An 18737-nucleotide genomic window follows, 5' to 3' on the forward strand; every position below is an offset into this window, starting at 1 on the left:
TCAAGGTCAGGTCATAGGAAGTCTTGTTTCTGCCCAGGACTCTTAAGATGCCTGCTCTTGGGAGGCTCCCTCTCAGAGTCAAACTCTCAATGTTTGAAAAGACCAAGCTACACAGAGAATTCAAGCAGGTGCTCTGGACCACAGCCCCAGCTGTGACGAGAGTGAGCCGCCTTGGATATCTGTCCCGGTTGACCCTTCAGATGAGTCTGGCCCCAGCTTCCACTAGCCCATAACCACATAAGAATCCCAAGTACAACCCTCCCAGGCTGAGCCCAGTCAATCCACAGAACCACAAGAGAGAATAATAATAAATATTTATTTGAAGTCACTAAATTTTCAGATTATTTGTTATGCAGCAAGAGATAATCAGAACATCTCTCCTCCTCAATGATGGAGAAACAATGAAATCATTCCTGTTAGGAGGAAAGCCTTGAACTAGGATTGGCATGCACTGTGGACACAGGATGAAATTAAAGTCATTTTTAGAAAAAGGATGCTATGCTACCCAGCAGAGGAAATCAATCAGTAGAGAAATGACAAATAAGCAGGTTCACAAAGAAGACCAGAGATTTCAGGAGCACCTGAGGTAGCTGAGGTCCTCAAGAGCCATATCCAAACTCCAATACACCTATTCCATTCCATTCCACCCAAAAAGCCAAACTAAAACATTCATTTTCATAAAATTCTCTCTCTCTCTCTGTGTACACACACACACACACACACACACACACACACACACACACACACACATTAGGAGTTAAAAAGTAGACACTAGAGGCCGGGCATGGTGGCTCACGCCTGTAATCCCAGCACTTTGGGAGGTCGAGGTGGGTAGATCACAAGTTCAGGAGTTCGAGACCAGCCTGGCCAATATGGTGAAACCTCATCTTTACTAAACATACAAAAAAATTAGCCGGGCATGGTGGCACATGCCTGTAATCCCAGCTACTTGGGAGGCTGAGGCAGGAGAACTGCTTGAATCCAAGAGGCAGAGGTTGCAGTGAGCCAAGATTGCGCCACTGCACTCCAGCCTGGGTGACAAAGCGAGACTCCATCTCAAAAAAAAAAAAAAAAAAGTAGACACTAGAAGAGCAGGAAGACTAGCACTTAAGTCACGATTTAATTCTTTCATACATATTATCTCATTTAATTTTTCCCACAATCAGGCAAGGTAAGTGTGGTGCATTAAAGATGGCTGCAACATCATTGTCACATCTCCCATTCAGAGGTAGATTATTTTCCCTGGCACTGAATCTGGCTGACCTATAACCTGTTTTAACAAATACACTGTGGCTAAATTAATGTTGCATAATCTCAAAAACTGGGCCTGAGATTTTTCTCAGTTTCTTATTCTGCTCTCAGAACTCACCTTCTTAAGTCTGACACTATAGTAAGAGGAAGCTCACGCAGCTATGCCATGTGGAGAACCTGTCCCCACCCAGCCCTGGCTCCAGCTGAGCTCCAAGCTGGTTGCCATTTGTGTGAGGACATTCTGGACCTTCTAGCTACCTCACTACTCCAGCTGAAATCACGGGAAAGAGACAGAAACCATGGGAAGGAGGCAGAATTCATGAAAAAGAACAGATTTTTTTTTTTTTTTTAATACTTTAAGTTCTAGGGTACATGTACACAACATGCAGGTTTGTTACATATGTACACATGTGCCATGTTGGTGTGCTGCACCCATTTACTCATCATTTACATTAGGTATATCTCCTAATGCTATCCCTCCACCCTCCCCCTACCTCACAACAGGTTCCCCTTCCTGTGTGAGGTTCCCCTTCCTGTATCCAAGTGTTCTTGTTGTTCAATTCCCACCTATAAGTGAGAACATGCGGTGTTTGTTTTTTTGTCCTTGCGACAGTTTGCTCAGAATGATGGTTTCCGGCTTCATCCATGTTCCTACAAAGGACATGAAGTCATCCTTTTTTATGGCTGCATAGTATTACATGGTGTATATGTGCCACATTTTCTTAATTCACTCTATCACTGATGGACATTTGGGTTGATTCCAAGTCTTTGCTATTGTGAATAGTGCCGCAGTAAACATACATGTGCATGTGTCTTTATAGCAGCATGATTTATAATCCTTTGGGTATATACCTAGTAATAGGATGGCTGGGTCAAGTGGTATTTCTAGTCCTAGATCCTTGAGGAATTGCCACACTGTCTTCCACAATGGTTGAACTAGTTTACAGTCCCACCAGCAGTATAAGAGAGTTCCTATTTCTCCACATCCTCTCCAGCACCTGCTGTTCCCTGACTTTTTAATGATCGCCATTGGAACAGATTATCATTTTAAACCACTAAGTTTTGGAGAGGTTTGTTATACAGCAATAGATAACTGAAAGAGAAAGTTGCTAGCTAAATTTTATAGACAAGAAAACTGCAACTCAGAGAAGTCAAGTAAGTTGTATAATCCTTGATTCACATCTGGCAGGTGAAGGCCTTGAGACCCTAAACTGACTAAAAGCTCATGTTCTTTCCAGTAAACTGGACAGCCTCTTGTTAGATGTGATTATTCTTACTACAAATGGCTATGATTTTCAAAAGGATTAACTTTACAAAAAAAAAAAAAAAAAGAAGAAGAAAACAAAAAACAAAAAACGAAGAAGCATCCCTGTTCTAATTCTCAGAAATTAGAATGGCAAGGTTTTAAAAGGAACACTTTCACTTTGTAAAATGATCTCCATCTATATGCTTTCTACTCTTGGTGATTTGGGAATCATCGTTAAGTATGGCTTGGAGAGAAAGGTGATAAGTTTTACTGTTAATGACGGGAAGGGGTTTGGCTAACATTAAAGAAAAGATACAAATTAGTCCATTACCAGATTTGTCATTGATTGGCTGTGAAGATTGACAAGATCACTTTTGAGTGATTTTAGCTTTAAAATTCTTTCATTTAACCAATATTTACAAAGAGTCTACAGGTTACCATGCAATGCCTGCAGTCCCTGGAATACATCAATGAATAAGAAGATCCATGTCCTTGCAGAACTTGTACTCTACCATGAAGGGGACAGAAAATAAACAAAAATCAGGAAAAATAAGTAAGTCATACAGAATGTTTGAAGGTAGTGAGAACCATGGCAACAGGAGAAGAAAGGGGGGTGATGGGAAGGCAGGCTGATAGGTAGATAGGGAGTGTTTGCTGGCAGTGGCGAGGGTTAACATTTTTAAACTAAGTATCATGTATAAGTTTAAAGCATAAGACTGAAGCAATGACTGTTGTCCAGGGAGAAACCCCAAGTAACCAAAAACTTGGTTAAATGAATATACTGTTCCAACCATAAGTCTATCTAGAAACCCACACATAACAGACATATGCAGTATATGCCACATTCCAACACTAGAACGTAATACTCCCATTTACTATTATTTTCTGATAAGCAAAGCACATGAGTTGCACTAATGGGAAAAAATGCAAAGGCATCAATCTGGGAATCATATGAGTTGTTCCTAGAGCATTGTGTTAGGATGAAGCATTCAAAAACAAACATTTATACTGCTTAGGATACTCACAAGTAATAAAAAGTAGAAAGATATGCTTAGAATGAAAAACAGCAGTGTCAGGACAGAGTTTTCTTTTGGGAGATAAGGGAAGGAAAAGCAATTTGGACAGGTACATTAAGGGCCTCCAACTGCACTGTCAAGTTTGCCACCAATCTAAGTGGTAGGCACACCTGTGTCTGTATCTTTGTGTTTTTCAAAATCTTTCAAAATAAAACAATTGCAACTGAATGTAATGTATGAGATGAGCAATAAAAACTTGCCTTAAAAACAGTATTTGATATGTGGCTGGACAAACTGGCATAAACACATCATGCATATGGGAATCACCATATTGGTGGGAATCAGGCAGGCAACAGCATTAGGGTACTACTTATTTATAGGGGTGGGTAATTAAGATTACTCTTTATTCCATGTTTTCCCAACAGTGTTATTCTCACCAGTCCCTTTTAGAACCAGTGACACAAACATATAAATTGTTTTTCCAACTAAAAATGCACTCAAAATAATACAAACTTCTATAAACACCAATTATATTTACAACGTGCACATTCATGCACACAAATGTGTGCATCACAATGAAAAAATACCCTGGGCCCATTATCAAAGGACCGTAGTTTAAAACATGTTAATTTGTCTTTCCAAAAATTACTACACAATACTACTACTTTGTATTGGTATATGAACAGTTTTTACTAAATATGGCTTTATAAGACAGATGTTCATATTTTATGAATTTCTTAGTAATATTAGATTTATTTTCATGCCAAGTAAATTAATCATCATATTTATACTTCTTCCTTGAAACTAGTCACCACACCACTTGTATTCCTTACCTGGTGACTTTTTTTAAAGATCAAAGGATCAAAAGCTAAAGATCCCAGGCTCCTCAAGATTTCAACCTAGACGCATATTATACTACATATATAAAAGTCATACACTTACTTTGTCGAATGAAGCACTGCAGCCTACAGATCATACTGCATTACATGTTATTTTTCATTTTGTTTTAAAGTAACAGCAAAAAAGCAATAAAGACAACATATTCAGATGTAATACATCAGTTTTCAGAATCATTGGGAACCTAACTGGAAGTGGTTAGTGGTAACAGAACCTCTGTCTTCTGACACACTGACTGAAAGTTTCCATGGTCACTAACACAGATTCTCAATCACAGTCCTCTAAAGGCTCCAAGTATTTGATCCAAGAAGGGAAAAGATGGAAAAAAACCCAGAAGGCATATACACACACAAACACACACACACACACATATATATACCTCATGCAGGGAAGACTGAAGGTCCAGGTCTCCATTACAACTCCCACAACTACAAGCCTAATTTAGAATGCAGAAACCCAACTTACGGAGAAAACACAAACCACAAAGAATTATTTCAGATTTAGAGTTTGTAAACCCCAGTCTCAGCACCGAGTTTTGTCTTAAAACATGCTGAATATATCACTACTGTTAAAGTGTGAATCTATAAAAATGCTCAGAAAACTGAAGTCAATTTTTTAACGGTGCTCTAAACTAAAACTAATCTCAAATGCAAAAATTGAGTTTAAAAATAAATATCAGACTTGCTCTTTTTCCTATGTCAATGAAACAGAAGATTATTTTTTAATCTCTTCAGTTATAGGCTTTATTATACCAAAAATAATAAATAAGAAATGGGATAAACTTTATTCCTTTTTAGTGCCAATGATTTTTTCCCTCCAAATTTACTAACACTTTCATTTTTCTAAAAAAAAAAATACAATAAAACAGGTTGTTTAGCTAATCACTATGAAGTTATGAGACAAAGACCTCCCTACATACTTTCCTCGTTTTTGCAGAAAACAGATCATAAAACAGAATAAGCCTTGTTCAAAGAAATGAGCAGCTTTGGTTACAAGTGCAAAAGTCAGCCATGTGTACTAATTCTCAGTAATAATGAAGCAAGGTGAGGTCCCCAGAGACTTAAAAGTCAACACCTAGCAATGCTTGGATGAACTAAGATGAGGAACCGCTCATGTGGCACAACCTTACAAAACCCTTTGTATTCCCAATGGGACAGATGAGGCTGTGGAACTCACAACAACCCTCTAAGGTGTGTGACTGCCTCCAATTATACAGAAAACTTTGCTAAAGCCTGCAAAGAAAGATGCTGCTGCTACTTAAAAAATGCATGGGTGGGTGGGGTGGCCCACGCCTGTAATCCCAGTACTTTGGGAGGCCAAGGTGGACAGATCAGGAGGTCAGGAGATTGAGACCATCCTGGCCAACATGGTGAAACCCAGTCTCTACTAAAAATGCAAAGAAGTTAGCTGGGCATGGTGGTGCGTGCCTGTAGTCCCAGCTACTCAGGAGGCTGAGGCAGGAGAATCGCTTGAACCTGGGAGATGGAGGTTGCAATCGCGTCACTGCACTCCGGCCTGGTGACAGAGCAAAACTGTCTTAAAAAAAAAAAAAAGAAGAAGAAAAGGATGTGCATGCACACACAAACACACAGAAAATGGAACCATCCATTCATCTACTCAGAGATCTAAAGGGACCTGGGTTGTCTGCTACCTACAGGATTGCTTACCTGAAAATAAACTCTTCTTAAAGTAATGACTGGGGGAAAAAAGGCAAAGGAGAAGACTTGAAAAGCTAAGGACCACTGTCTACCTCTGAGATGAAGGATGGCAAATCTCATTTCACAGATATTTTAAGTAGCTGTAAAGCCTAAGTGGCTCCAATTTTAAGCCTGTGTTTAGATCAGGTTTGAAAAGGGCTACATCTCTTTACATAACTAGGCACCACTTCTGATGCCAATGTGCTTTGTGTTTGAAATGGGCGACTGCATATGCAAAAACAAGACCACCTACAGATGGCACCTAGAAAATACGTGCCACAACCAATCTCCTTGGCACCCAGAGGCATGTGCAGGCAAAACGCTTTCATTAAAAAGAAAATAAACCTCTGGGCACCATGCCATGATGATTGCCAACATCTTAAGTAGTATCACATAATTAATTTTACATTTTAATTCTTATAGAAATCTATGATCACATCTTTTCAGAAAGTTTAAAATGTAACTTAAAAAAAACAACAACCCCACCTGACCTACCAAAAAACCCTGCTATATCCTGGACCCGGCAACAACCTGAAGGACTAGGCTAGGCACAGCCTATGGATATACCTATCCAAAAATTAGAAAACCTACTTACTCAAATGGAAACTACAGAGTTGTTTTAAATGGAGAGTACTTATGGGGAAGAGAAACTTCTAAAATTCTCTTTGATTATTATTGTGTGCCCTTTTTATTTAGGACATTAAAGCCTCCTGTTTTCCATCCTGACTGCTCCTAAAGTTACAGAACAAGGGGATCCTGCCTGGCCATCTCCGACAGGTCACTGATCAAACAGAGAGTCAGGCAGTAGCCAAATTCCATCCATTTCTAAAGAATACCAGGAGCTAGGACTTCTTAGCTCCTGCTACATTTAAGAAACCATCATTCAGTGTTAGATAGGACAAGAAGCCCTTTCCACACAAACATTGCCCAACGTCTAAACTCAAGGATCTTCAAGAAAAAAATTACTTTAGGAATACTACTTCCTGCCCAGAGTAAGCCAATTTTAAAAAGTGACTTCATCTTTTTTATAAGAAATAGGTTCAGATAAAAAAATACCAATTTTGTATTGCCTGAGTGATCAAAGCCTGTTATTTAACCAACCTTATCTTTAAATAACACTAGTCTTTGTATAAGAGTTTAATTTGCTTAAAGTATTTACATTCACATGAACAAACCAGTACATGAGATAAAACGAGACACAATGTTTTGCTGAGCTTCAGAACAAGATGCAGGTTGTTCATCCATATAAGGAAACAATCATTCCAAGCGTTTTTGACAATGCAGAGCACACTCAGCCAGTTATTTCCCAGCATTGTTCTCCCAAAAGCAGTGGAAGCTTGAATAGATGCTGCCACTTGCAAAGCAAAGCCAAGCAGAGCGCTATGGTTGCTGACTTCAAACTACAAGTTTTAGTGCCTGACCCAGCAGAGGGTGCCATGAGGAAAGAATGTACTAAACATTAACTTTAGAAAAGGTTAGCAAAGATTTTTCAAAGGGCAAACACTTCTGTCACAAATGACTTTTATTGTAGAACAAACCATAAGCAATGACGAATTTAACAGGCATGACTTAACAGGCAGTAAGATCAGAAACATTTACCCTTCCACCCCTGGAATGGTTCGCCTGTCTAGGAAATGCCGAGGTGCCCTAGTAGACTCTGCCCTTGTTCAGGATCTGTGGTTAAACAGAAGCCTTAGTCCACACCTGTTGACCATGGCAGTGATATATATGTGAAACAAATCTTTTCAATGTAGAGATCTTCAAAAGGTACTTACGCAGCCTCCAGCAAGAATTTCTGCTGCAAGTGGGACCGAACCATCTTTGTGCATAAATTTATCCCTCACAAAATCGTTCACCTTGAAGAAAAATATTTATAGAAGCTGATGAAAAATATAAAGAAAGTCATTAAACACTTATAAATATGCATCTGTCAATATAGGCTATTTTTTCTATCAGTCTATTGGAGTAATCATAAATTGCACAAATTAACAGATCTTAAAATAGTTTGAGAAGTACTCTTAATAGCATAATACAGTTTTAAAAAATGAAAAATATATATGCATCACTGATGTTTCAGGAGAAAAGTTAAAAGATAAATGAAAGCCAAAAATACGCTCTGCAATTAGAATAGCTTACGAAGGCTGATTTTGTCACTGATAATAGTGACAAAATAAAAACATACATCTTACAACTTAACACTGTTTTATAAGGCTTGATTAAAAATCACTTCCAAGTCTTCTAACAAGAATTAATCTAAAACACTACTCATCATGGAGATAAATTTGGCTGAGCAGACTTTTTCAGCTTAGAAGAAATTCAATATCTAAAAATTCCTCAAGGATTCTCAAAGAACATAAATTACATTAATTAATTAATATAATATTCTCAAAATGGTATGTACTACAAGAAATTTTAAGAAACAGTCATATCTTTTTGGCAGACTTAGGCCAGAGAAGATTAGGTCACATAATAAAAAGGTAAAATAAGAATTTCAGGCTCCAAAGCTACACAGTTCAATCTAAAGCTAGAGTTTTACTTTCTGGGGCTTTATGGCCTTAGTGATGCAAATGTTTGTATATTCCACAAACACTTAAACTGAATATCAACCATCTGTCAAATGTGAGCCAGGCACTGGGCAAATAATCTGATGAAGGATTGACTTTAACTAGAACCCAGATCCCTGCACATTTGGCTTTACAGAACACACCCTAACCATGAATCCTATAAAACAGCAGGTGCTGACATGCTCTGGAGTCAGACAAGTCTGATTTTAAATTCTAGTTCTCCCATTTATGATTTGTGTGAACACAGGTAGGCTCTTTAAGCCCGATAGGCCTTAGTTTCCTTATCTGTAAACTGTGGATCATGCTTTGTTGAGATTAGACCAGTAAAAGGTAATATATATAACGTGCCTAATACAGTAGATACTGAAGGGAATTTAGCTGCTACTGCTATGATGACAACAATGATGGCAGCAACCACCAAAAGTACTCAAGTTTATTATCACATTTTTGGATGTCCACTGCTAAATGGGGAATAATGAAAAAACGTGTGTGGTGAGTTCCCCTGCTTTCAAATTAGCTAGCACCTCTGAACAAACAAACCTGCTGCTTCCTATAAGAATACTTGCTAGATTCTTGAGTATGTACAAAAGCCCTTACTAAGAAGCACCAACTCAAAAGACTTACTGTAAGTTTTATGGCCTTCTCTGGGGCAACTCCCAATAACTGTGGCAACAGACCTAAAAATCAACAAAAAGTATAAGTATATTAAATAAATTAGCATTAACTAAACAAATCAACAGTTCTACAGAGGGGATTACCACTTAAAAACTGCTTAATCTCTGCTGCAATTTTCTGCTATTACCCTTAATGAGAATATTTGAAATGGAATGTTTAAGTACTAACTTCTAACAGCCGCATCAGGCCCAAGTACATTCCATCTCACATTCTGGATCGTTTGCACATTGGGTAAATCAACAGTATTAGTGACATAGGAAATCTCATTATTCCCCAAAAGTCTGCTCCTTCCCTTCTGCCTTCTAAATCAGTGGACCACCTGATTTTCTAAATCAAGAACCACTTTTGGGGAAGGCAGTGAGAACACTGAGTGCATTTAGTGGAGCTACGTATCTGAACTAAAAAATCTCATCATCTTCATTTGTTCTTCTTAAGGAAAAAAATTTAAATCACAATTGTTTTTTCTTGGAAACATGCACCAAGCTAACACTGATGGTAGGAGTATGCTGTACCCTTTGTCATACTTTGCGAGAGGTTCATGGTTCTATTCTTCATTGGAAGTACAATTTTCTAATTTATCTATATAAGAAGGTCCACTTGCAGCCTCTTCTGAGGGACCAGCCCTGCCCACACTCTCTTCCTAAAGGAGCAAGCCTGAGAGGTCATGAGAGAAAGGAGCAAGCCTGAGAGCAAGCCAGAGAGCTTGAATGCCATATGTATCCAACCTACAGGTATATTTTATTGAGTAACGAAGTTTCAAACATAATCTGACCTCCTTGTAAGAAAGATCAATGAGGCCAGTAATCACGCCTGTAATCCCAACACTTTGGGAGGCTGAGGAGGGCAGATCACCTGAGGTCAGGAGTTTGAGACCAGCCTGACCAACAAGGTGAAACCCTGTCTCTACTAAAAATACAAAAATTAGCCGGGTGTGGTGGCAGGCACCTGTAGTCCCAGCTACTCAGGAGGCCAAGACAGGAGAATTGCTTGAACCTGGGAGGCGGAGGTTGCAGTGAGCAGAGACCGCACCACTGCACTCCAGACTGGGCAATGGAGCGACATTCTATCTCAAAAAAAAAAATAAAATAAAATAAATAAAATAAAATAAAACAAAATAAAATATCAAGGAACGGAATGACCTAGCCGTCAGTTCACAGGTTCAGTTCTGACTGAACTGACTGACCCTAGGCCTCTTTCTGACATCCCAGCCATCTGCTCTATTGCATGAAGCTCCATCCTTCAGACAGAAACCATGCAAGGTGGTGCCCACCCTGCTCTGAGGCCTGTACCTCAATGAGGACAAATGCCCGTTTCTTTCTTTCTTTTTTTTTTTTTTTTTTTTTTTTGAGATGGAGTCTCACTCTGTCGCCCAGGCTAGAGTGCAGTGGCTTGATCTCAGCTCACTGACAGCTCTGCCTCCCGGGTTCACGCCATTCTCCTGCCTCAGCCTCCAGAGGAGTGGCTGGGACTACAGGCACCCGCTACCACGTCCAGCTAATTTTTTGTTTTAGTACAGATGGGGTTTCACCATGTTAGCCAGGATGGTCTTGATCTCCTGACCTCATGATTTGCCTGCCTTGGCCTCCCAAAGTGCTGGGATTATAGGCGTGAGCCACCGCGCCTGGTCTCCAGTTTCTATTTTTATTGCTCTATTGATACCCTCACAATTGATAAAAATTTTTTCTTTGCTCATATCCTTATAAAGGGGGAAAACTAAATAGATGAATGCAGCTTGATGTTTTTGGAAAAATGGGAGAAAGTCCTTCATTGTGGAATTAAACAAGGATAAGGATGGTGAGGCTAATGAAAATTTTATTTAAAAGTGCATCATGTTTATTACATGCCAGGTACCATTTTGAAAACTTTATTAACTCATTTAATCCTCATAATCACTCTACAGAGAGGAAACCAAGGCATAGAGAGTTAAAGTAATTTGTTCCAAGTTACCTAGCTGGTAAGTGGTGAGACTGGGATACAAGCCTTAGCCATCTTACTCAAAAAAACTATACCTTTATACACCACTTAACTCTATGTGTTAATATGCAAAGGCGCATCTGCATCTCACACCCAGCTGCATTTGTTCACTTATATAACCTGCCTAGATCCTACAAGCATTTAAGTTTGCAACACTTCTTTTTGTTTTTTCTAATTTTTTATTTTTAACAAAGAGACAAGGTCTCACTATGTTGCCCAGACTGGTCTCAGATTCCTAGCCTCAAGCAATCCTCCTACCTAGGCTTTCCAAAGTGCTGGGATTACAGGTGCGAGCCATCTCACCTGGCCTGAGTTAGTAATCCTTCACTAGGCAACCATAATATCTAAACCTGCTTCATCCCCAGAGCCACAGCTGACTGGACAATGTAAAACACCTAAAAGATAAGCAAATCAAGAGTTCAGCAACTTAAGCCTACTACCAAAAATGGAGCTGGCCAATCAGGATGCCTTCCCCAGGAGTATGACTGACAGTCCTTAGAGACGAGGGGACAAGTTAGCACAGAAGCAGCAAGATGAAAAGATGTCATGGGTGGAGCAAGGAAAGCAGCCAATTGGAAGCCATGTGTGCGCTAATGTCACAAGGAAGCAGAAACCATGAATAAGCAGAGGAAGTGCGTTGGTGGACAGATGAGAATGTGAAGCAAAAGGAATGGAGACTCTAAAAAAGAGAATGCGCATAGCCCATGAAAGGCACACAGGTGGGAGTGCCTGTCCCCATCACCTTCGGGTCCCACCGAAGTCAGGCTCCAGTGTAGCTCCTGCTCTTGGATCCCTGAGATTTCTACCTTCTTTCTCTCTTGTGCGAATGCTTATCAAAAGCCCCCCTTAGCTCTTGCTAGCTTGAGCGGGGCTGTGCTCTTTAGAATCTAAATGAGCTGAGGCAGCATATGAGAAAAATTGGGAATATGCAACCATTTGGGCAAAGCAAGCATTCTTATCCAAAGCAAGCATTCTCTCCTAAACTATACTCATGACACTCACTCACTGATCTTTCATTAAGATATCTATAATAAGAGAAGGCTTGGTTATTACCTAATAAAAGTACAACATTAATTTCTACTAGGAATATGTGGGCAGACGCCTGTTTAAACTACCTCTTCACATTTGAAATTTCCATCTTACCCCCTGTATTCAGGTCAAGTGCCAAAATGTTTAGTTAAATATTTACTTGCTAGAAGTATTTTTCTCATCATTAAATTGTAGACCAAAATTGTGGATGGGTTGAAAGCACTGTGATTTAAATGATGATCTCTTGTCTCCATAACTATCCTGTGACAGTCTTTTTAAATGACTAATAAAAAACCAGCCCACAGAGCCAAATGACTACAGTGTTAGATACATTCACTTCAGTCAGCCTTTCAAACTACTGAGATTTATCCTTCTCAGCATAAATTTAGTAATGCCTGTGAAGAACAAAAAACAAAAGGGAAAACCCTGTGTGTAAGACTACAAAGAAGGCAACAAATAGCTATTTGTTCAGCAAACATTTACCAAATGCATCCTCTGTGTGCCTGGTACTGAGAGGGACTGGGATGAACACAGTGAGACTGGTGCCTCCCCCTTAAGAAATTCAGAGTTTAGAGGGAAAGGGAAAGCTAGTTGTCTCCACCTGCCATATGGGGGACAAACCACCTAAAAACAGCACGTGCTGCATGCCAGACCCCAGGGGCATCACAGGACTAGGACTATGAGAACCCAGTGGAGAGAACCAGATCTTCTGCCTGCAGGAGGGAAAAAAACATCAAAGAAGAGGAGATATTTGCCCTGGGACTTCAAGGGTGAGCAGAGGTTTGCTGGAGAGATGAGACAATGAGAGAATGGAGGGCAAGGTGATCCAGGCAGAGGAAACAGTTGGTGTGCAAAGGCATCAACATCTTAAGGCTATGGCAAGCAGTCAGGGCCCTAGAGGCTGTGCTTGGATCACAGAAGACCAGATAGTAAGTAACAATATTATTAATAGTAGTTTAATAGTAGTGATAATGACAACAGCCAGTAATTGGGGAGCACTTGCTATATCCACATACTACTCTGTGTTTTATGTGAATGAACACATTTAATCCACAGAACACCCTACTTAGACAGTGGCTTTTGTTTTATCCACAGCAACTGAAGAAGAAACTGAGGCCGACTTTAAGGGAGCTGCCCATGGTGGCTTAGCTGTTCGATGGAGGAACGGGGTTCCACCCAGCCTGTCTGGCTCCAGTCTCTGCTCTTACCTGGTAAACTGCATAATTTCTCTCCCAGGCCCACTAAGGAGCATGCATCAAATTCTGTAGATGCATGGGGTGGCTTTTAGGGTAAAAAGTAAAGTTCAAAAAGTAAAAAGTTCTAGAGGCAGGTGCAGGATAGTTTGCAAGAGCAGAGACCTGAGGCAGTTAGAGAAACTAGGAGGTTAAAGTAATATACTAGAGGCCCCACGTTTCCTTATATTAAATGATTAACTTCAACTTAGAATAAAACCAAAGTACAAATCCACTCCGAAGACCTAGGCCAGATGCTGGCACTCAGGGAAGTTGTTGATAAGAACCATTCTTGTAGTGACTACCCTGTCTGGTTAAACAGGAAAATGAAGGTGACTGGATTATAATCTGAGGCCCAATACAGATGTGGGCCTTGAAAACATTAGTCTTGAGTACTTGCTCTTTGTAAAAAGGTCATGATCTGTGAAACAATGAAAAGTTAAAGAGGTGGGAATTCCAAGATCCCTCCTTGTACCTTGACCTCAGAGGGAAGAGAGGTAGCAAGGCCCAGTAATGCCTAAAGCAGAGAGTCTAGATGAGGCACTGCAACGCGACCACATTTAAGTCTAAAGTGCATATATATCTGACATCTGGGTAACTCAGCAGAAAAATCAGGTTTCTAATATAAGATGTTTCTGTTGGGTCCTGGAAATTCACTTTAACCATTTGAAACAGAGAATGGATGTGTGTGTTGTTTCTAACTTGTCAAAACAGCAGTCCATTTTCCTACTGCCTCAAATGAAATTTATTAGTGTGGTTAGTTTTCCAATCTTCTCCTTTTAGTTCAGCTCCATCAGCACATATGGCAATGCTTCCTTGGCAACTCGACTCTACCAGAAGGCTGCTAATGCGAGAAAAGATTTACAGGGTACAGTATTAATGTAGTATTTTGTCTTCACATTTCATGGGTTGGAGATATAAATCACACTATCCCCTCTGAATCCAGTCCCTAGAACAAACCAAGGAGCTGGAGGTGTGGGGACCAAGCCCAGATCAGGGGTCTCCAACTCAGGCTTCATAGGATATCCCCAAAAGAGGCTCCTGGGACCACTGTGATCAACCAGAGGGCTAGGACTTAAGAACCTGTTAGAAATACAACTGGAATTTCAGGGTTGCAAGGGATTATGAAAGAAACTCATTAATATTGCTGGCCTAATTTAAACTAATTTTAGGCTATTTCCAACGGGCTGGCAGCAAAATGAACAACCTAGGGCATGGGCTTTCAAGGTGGACAGACCTGGGCTAGAATCCTAGGTCTGTGCCTCTTTCACACTGAGTGATCTTGGGGAGTTATTCTTTGAATTCTAGGTTCCCCGTTGGCAAAACAAAGGTGCTAATTATTATCTATGGGTTTATTTTGGTAATTATATGAATAAGTGTACAAAGAACCAGACACTATTTACCTCATATATTATGTATTCCAAAAGACATAATGCTTCTCTCTACCTATCTTTTCAAGACACAGCCTTGCTTTCTTTTGTTTGCAAGAGGCAATTCAGCCTGAATCATGTTCATAGCCTACCATTAGTAAAGGAGTATCATGCTGTGCCCATGACATTATGCCTATTTTAGAACAGCTGTCCCCAAGCAGTGAGAGCACATGTGGTCTGAGAGTGTCCAGGGGCCCTGTACACTTTGGGCAAGGTAAAGTAATAGCACAGACAAAACAACAGCAAAATAACATGTTATTAAGCTGAAATAAAATATTTTAGTTAAAAGCTTAAATGATCCTCAACCTCTGCTGACAAGCAACTTTTCACAATGTAATTTCTACCAGGTGACAAAAAAAGCCAAGTGATGTTGTTGACAAGTTACCTAATCTCTTTGTATCTTAGTTTCCACATCTGTAGAATGGGAATAATCATGATACCATTTTCACAGGGTAGTCATGAAGATGAAATGAGTTAATACTCACAAAATCCTCAGACCAGTACCAAGTACAGACAATAAAGACTACAGAAATGGATTTTTGTTGTTGTTGTTGATCTTCATCATCACTATCACTTATTCTTCCTCCTCCTCCTTCATGGAAATTGGACTCCAGAGAGGCTAAGCAGCTTGTTTCAAGTCACTAACTTCTGAGTGACTATGTAGTAGTACTCAAGAGTTGAATTGAGGCCTGCCAGTACTCTCAAACCAGGGCTCTGTGCTCCTTAATTATCTGTGGTATCCAGTTTCCTCTAACAGACTTATTGCTCCAACTTCCTCCTCTGCCCTGGAAAGGCATTTCTTCCAGACTAGACTGTTCTGAAACTTTTCTCTAGGCCTCAGCTCACCCTGGGCCAGCACCCTGCCCTGACTGAACCTTTTACACAACAAAAGGATGGTGGCCATGTAACAGGCATCTACGTCATGCTTCCCTGTCTCTCCAGATAGTGAATATCAGACTCCTTAAAACCTGAAAGGCACTGAATGTGAGAGCCAAGCTGCAGGCTATAACATGGTGAACCAGTGAGAGCAAGAATATACTGGGAAGGAGGTGTAGGGTCAGGAGTGGGTTAGAAGCCAGGCTGAGCAGCCACTGTAACCCAGAGTGGCCAGGGTGCCAAAGGACTATGCTGGCCAATGCTAGCAGGATCACAGAGGTGAAGGGGCTACTACCAAGGAAGAAACTTGGTAACTAAGGCAGTAGTTATCAGTTCTGTCTCAGCATAGAACTTAGACGGGCCAGCCCAACCCAGAGAAAGACAGCTGAGAACATGTAACACAGGGTAGAAGGTATTCAGGGCAGAGACGAGCAGTAAACTTTGGCAGGAAAAATTAATCCAGAAGACACCCCTATTCCTGTAGCTGAAGCCACAGCCAGCACAGTGTTGTGTTGTCTAGTTTCCACCTGGTAGCAACCCCTCCGATGTCAAATTCTTACCCTTCTGACCTCACTATTGAAACCAGAACACTTGTCCCCATCTTCCTCGAGAAACCCCTTTGCTTTCAACATCAGATTAACCTTCATTCTGCAGCTTTCAGCACTCTGTGTGCGCTGCCTTACAGCTTTTATTCCTGCTCCTGTTGCCATGCCCTTCTCTCTTCACTTGCTCAAGCATTCTTTCCTCCCTCCTCCTCCTCCCATTTGTCTGTCTGCTTTTGACTCAGATTGCCCCTAGGCATGAGGCATTTCCACCCTCCCAACTACACTATTCCCTTTCAAAGCCTTCATTACAACCCAATTCTGACAGGCTCTTTGCACTGCTACCCCAAGGTAAGCTGTACAGCGGAGCTGGGGAAATAGCCAGGGACAAAGACAGAAATGAAGATTTAAATGCCAGTTTATCTAGGTTAAATGTTTTACACTCGAAATTTCAAGCACTGTCTGTTATCTTAGCTATGGCTCAGGATGCCTTTGGGAGACAAAGTGTTAAAACATAAAATAAGTGATTATGATTATGGTCTAGAAAGAAATCAGTTCCTCAACTCCTCTATTCTGAGGCTTTCTAGAAGTAAAGATAATTGAGGAAAATGATCAGATACTCCTTCAGTTTTTCACCATAGTACATGAGAACTTTCAGGATCCTAGTTATCTTTTCTTCTATCTAAACTATTTCCCTCCTGCTGAAGTTTAATCTATCTCCCTTGTTTTAGTCTCAGCAACAGTAGTTGGTTATAAATTATCATTCTTGAGGTGTGGAACTAATTCACTCATTAACCTCTTCTCTAGGATACCTACATGTCTTTTTGTCATCTTTTTCCCATTTTCTAAAGTCATCAATTGTTACCATAGCACTCTCAAGCCTCTAACAACTCTCTCATCCACCTTAGATCCAGTATGTGTCACCTTAGTCTCAGATTACAATGCCCTGTGCTCACTACAGTTAGCTCACTATAGATTTCTGGAGGTTGGCTAACCCAACACATGATCGGTTGAAATTTTTTGCTCATTCTTATGTGGCTTCCTATAACCAAACACATGTCTTCTGATCTTTGTATAGATTAACGCTTTAAATGAAAATGTGCAGACATTGGCCAAAAAAATAAAGACTCAAACCTATCCATTTTGCAATCATTAAAAGTTTTAGTGGACATGGATGGACATGAGTGCAGTTCACGGATTAACTGTGGTTTGTTCCAAGATGCATGTGTTCTTAAGTAATGCAGAACAGTCATGGAAATTTCAACCATTTTATTTTGGTGCCAGAATTTTAAAGTTTATTTTTATCCACATGAATTATGCAAGAAGGAAGAATCTCACTGTGATTCTAAAGAATTTGGATACTCTCTTTTATAGTACCATCAATGATACGGGACCTGGCTTAAACTAGCTGCCTGCCAAAACTTCCCTCTGCAATATAAAAGTATCAATAACTTCCTGAGATATCACCACAACATCCTCTAGATGTCACCTTGAGAACATTCCAGGATGGAAGATGACTGCTTTGTACTACACAGACAACTTGAAATAGAAATATTCACAACTCTGCAAGCTTGGATCAATGGACTGATTAAGAAAAATTTCTTGCCAATTTCCTCAAAGGTTAAGCATTGCTCTAAATTAAGTTTAATTCATAAAATGATCTAATTACTCTTTTTGGGAGATTTTCTTTAGGGCTTCTCCCATGAATAGAAACAAAAATCTTCCTCTAAGAAGTATTTCTGATAGACCCTGATTTTTCTCTCTTTTTTTTTCTTTTTAATTGAGACAGAGTTTCACTCTTGTCTCTCAGGCGGGAGTGCAGTGGCACAATCTCAGCTCACTGCATCCTCTGCCTCCTGGGTTCAAGCGATTCTCCTGCCTCAGCCTGTAGCTGGGATTATAGGCCCGCCATCATGCCCAGCTAATTTTTGTATTTTTAGTAGCGACGGGGTTTGGCCACGTTGGCCAGGCTGGTCTTGAACTCCTGACCTCAGGTGATCCGCCCGCCTCGGTCTCCCAAAGAGCTGGGATTATAGGTGTGAGTCACCGCACCCAACCGTGATTTCACATCTTTTTTCCCAAGATTCTCCCAAAACATTTTCCAATGTCTAATGCTGCTCATCTCATCACCTGAAACATCTGAGGAAGAAGACTGCAACAAAATTTAAAAGCAGAAATTATTTACTCCTGGAACATTAAGAGCATTTAATTATGGCTGATTACCCAATCAATTGTTGTTCTTTAATATGAAGAATCTATAGCTGGCCAATGACTGACTCATTTGGTTATGCCAGTCATTCAAACCAAA

General features: G+C 40.2%; 1 protein-coding gene across 2 annotated transcripts in view; it reads right to left on the reverse strand.

The window, feature by feature from the left end:
* Positions 1-18737, reverse strand: part of SLC25A13 (solute carrier family 25 member 13) — a 199993-nt gene that overhangs the window by 48744 nt on the left and 132512 nt on the right. For both annotated transcript variants that reach the window (XM_010356270.2, XM_010356271.2), the window contains 2 exons: positions 9296-9348; positions 7883-7963 (listed from right to left, as the gene is read on the reverse strand). In XM_010356270.2, the coding sequence (XP_010354572.1) occupies positions 7883-7963; positions 9296-9348 (134 nt within the window). The remainder of the gene's footprint in view (positions 1-7882; positions 7964-9295; positions 9349-18737) is intronic.

Source organism: Rhinopithecus roxellana, chromosome 6 (assembly GCF_007565055.1).
Source record: "Rhinopithecus roxellana isolate Shanxi Qingling chromosome 6, ASM756505v1, whole genome shotgun sequence".
NCBI lineage: Eukaryota > Metazoa > Chordata > Mammalia > Primates > Cercopithecidae > Rhinopithecus > Rhinopithecus roxellana.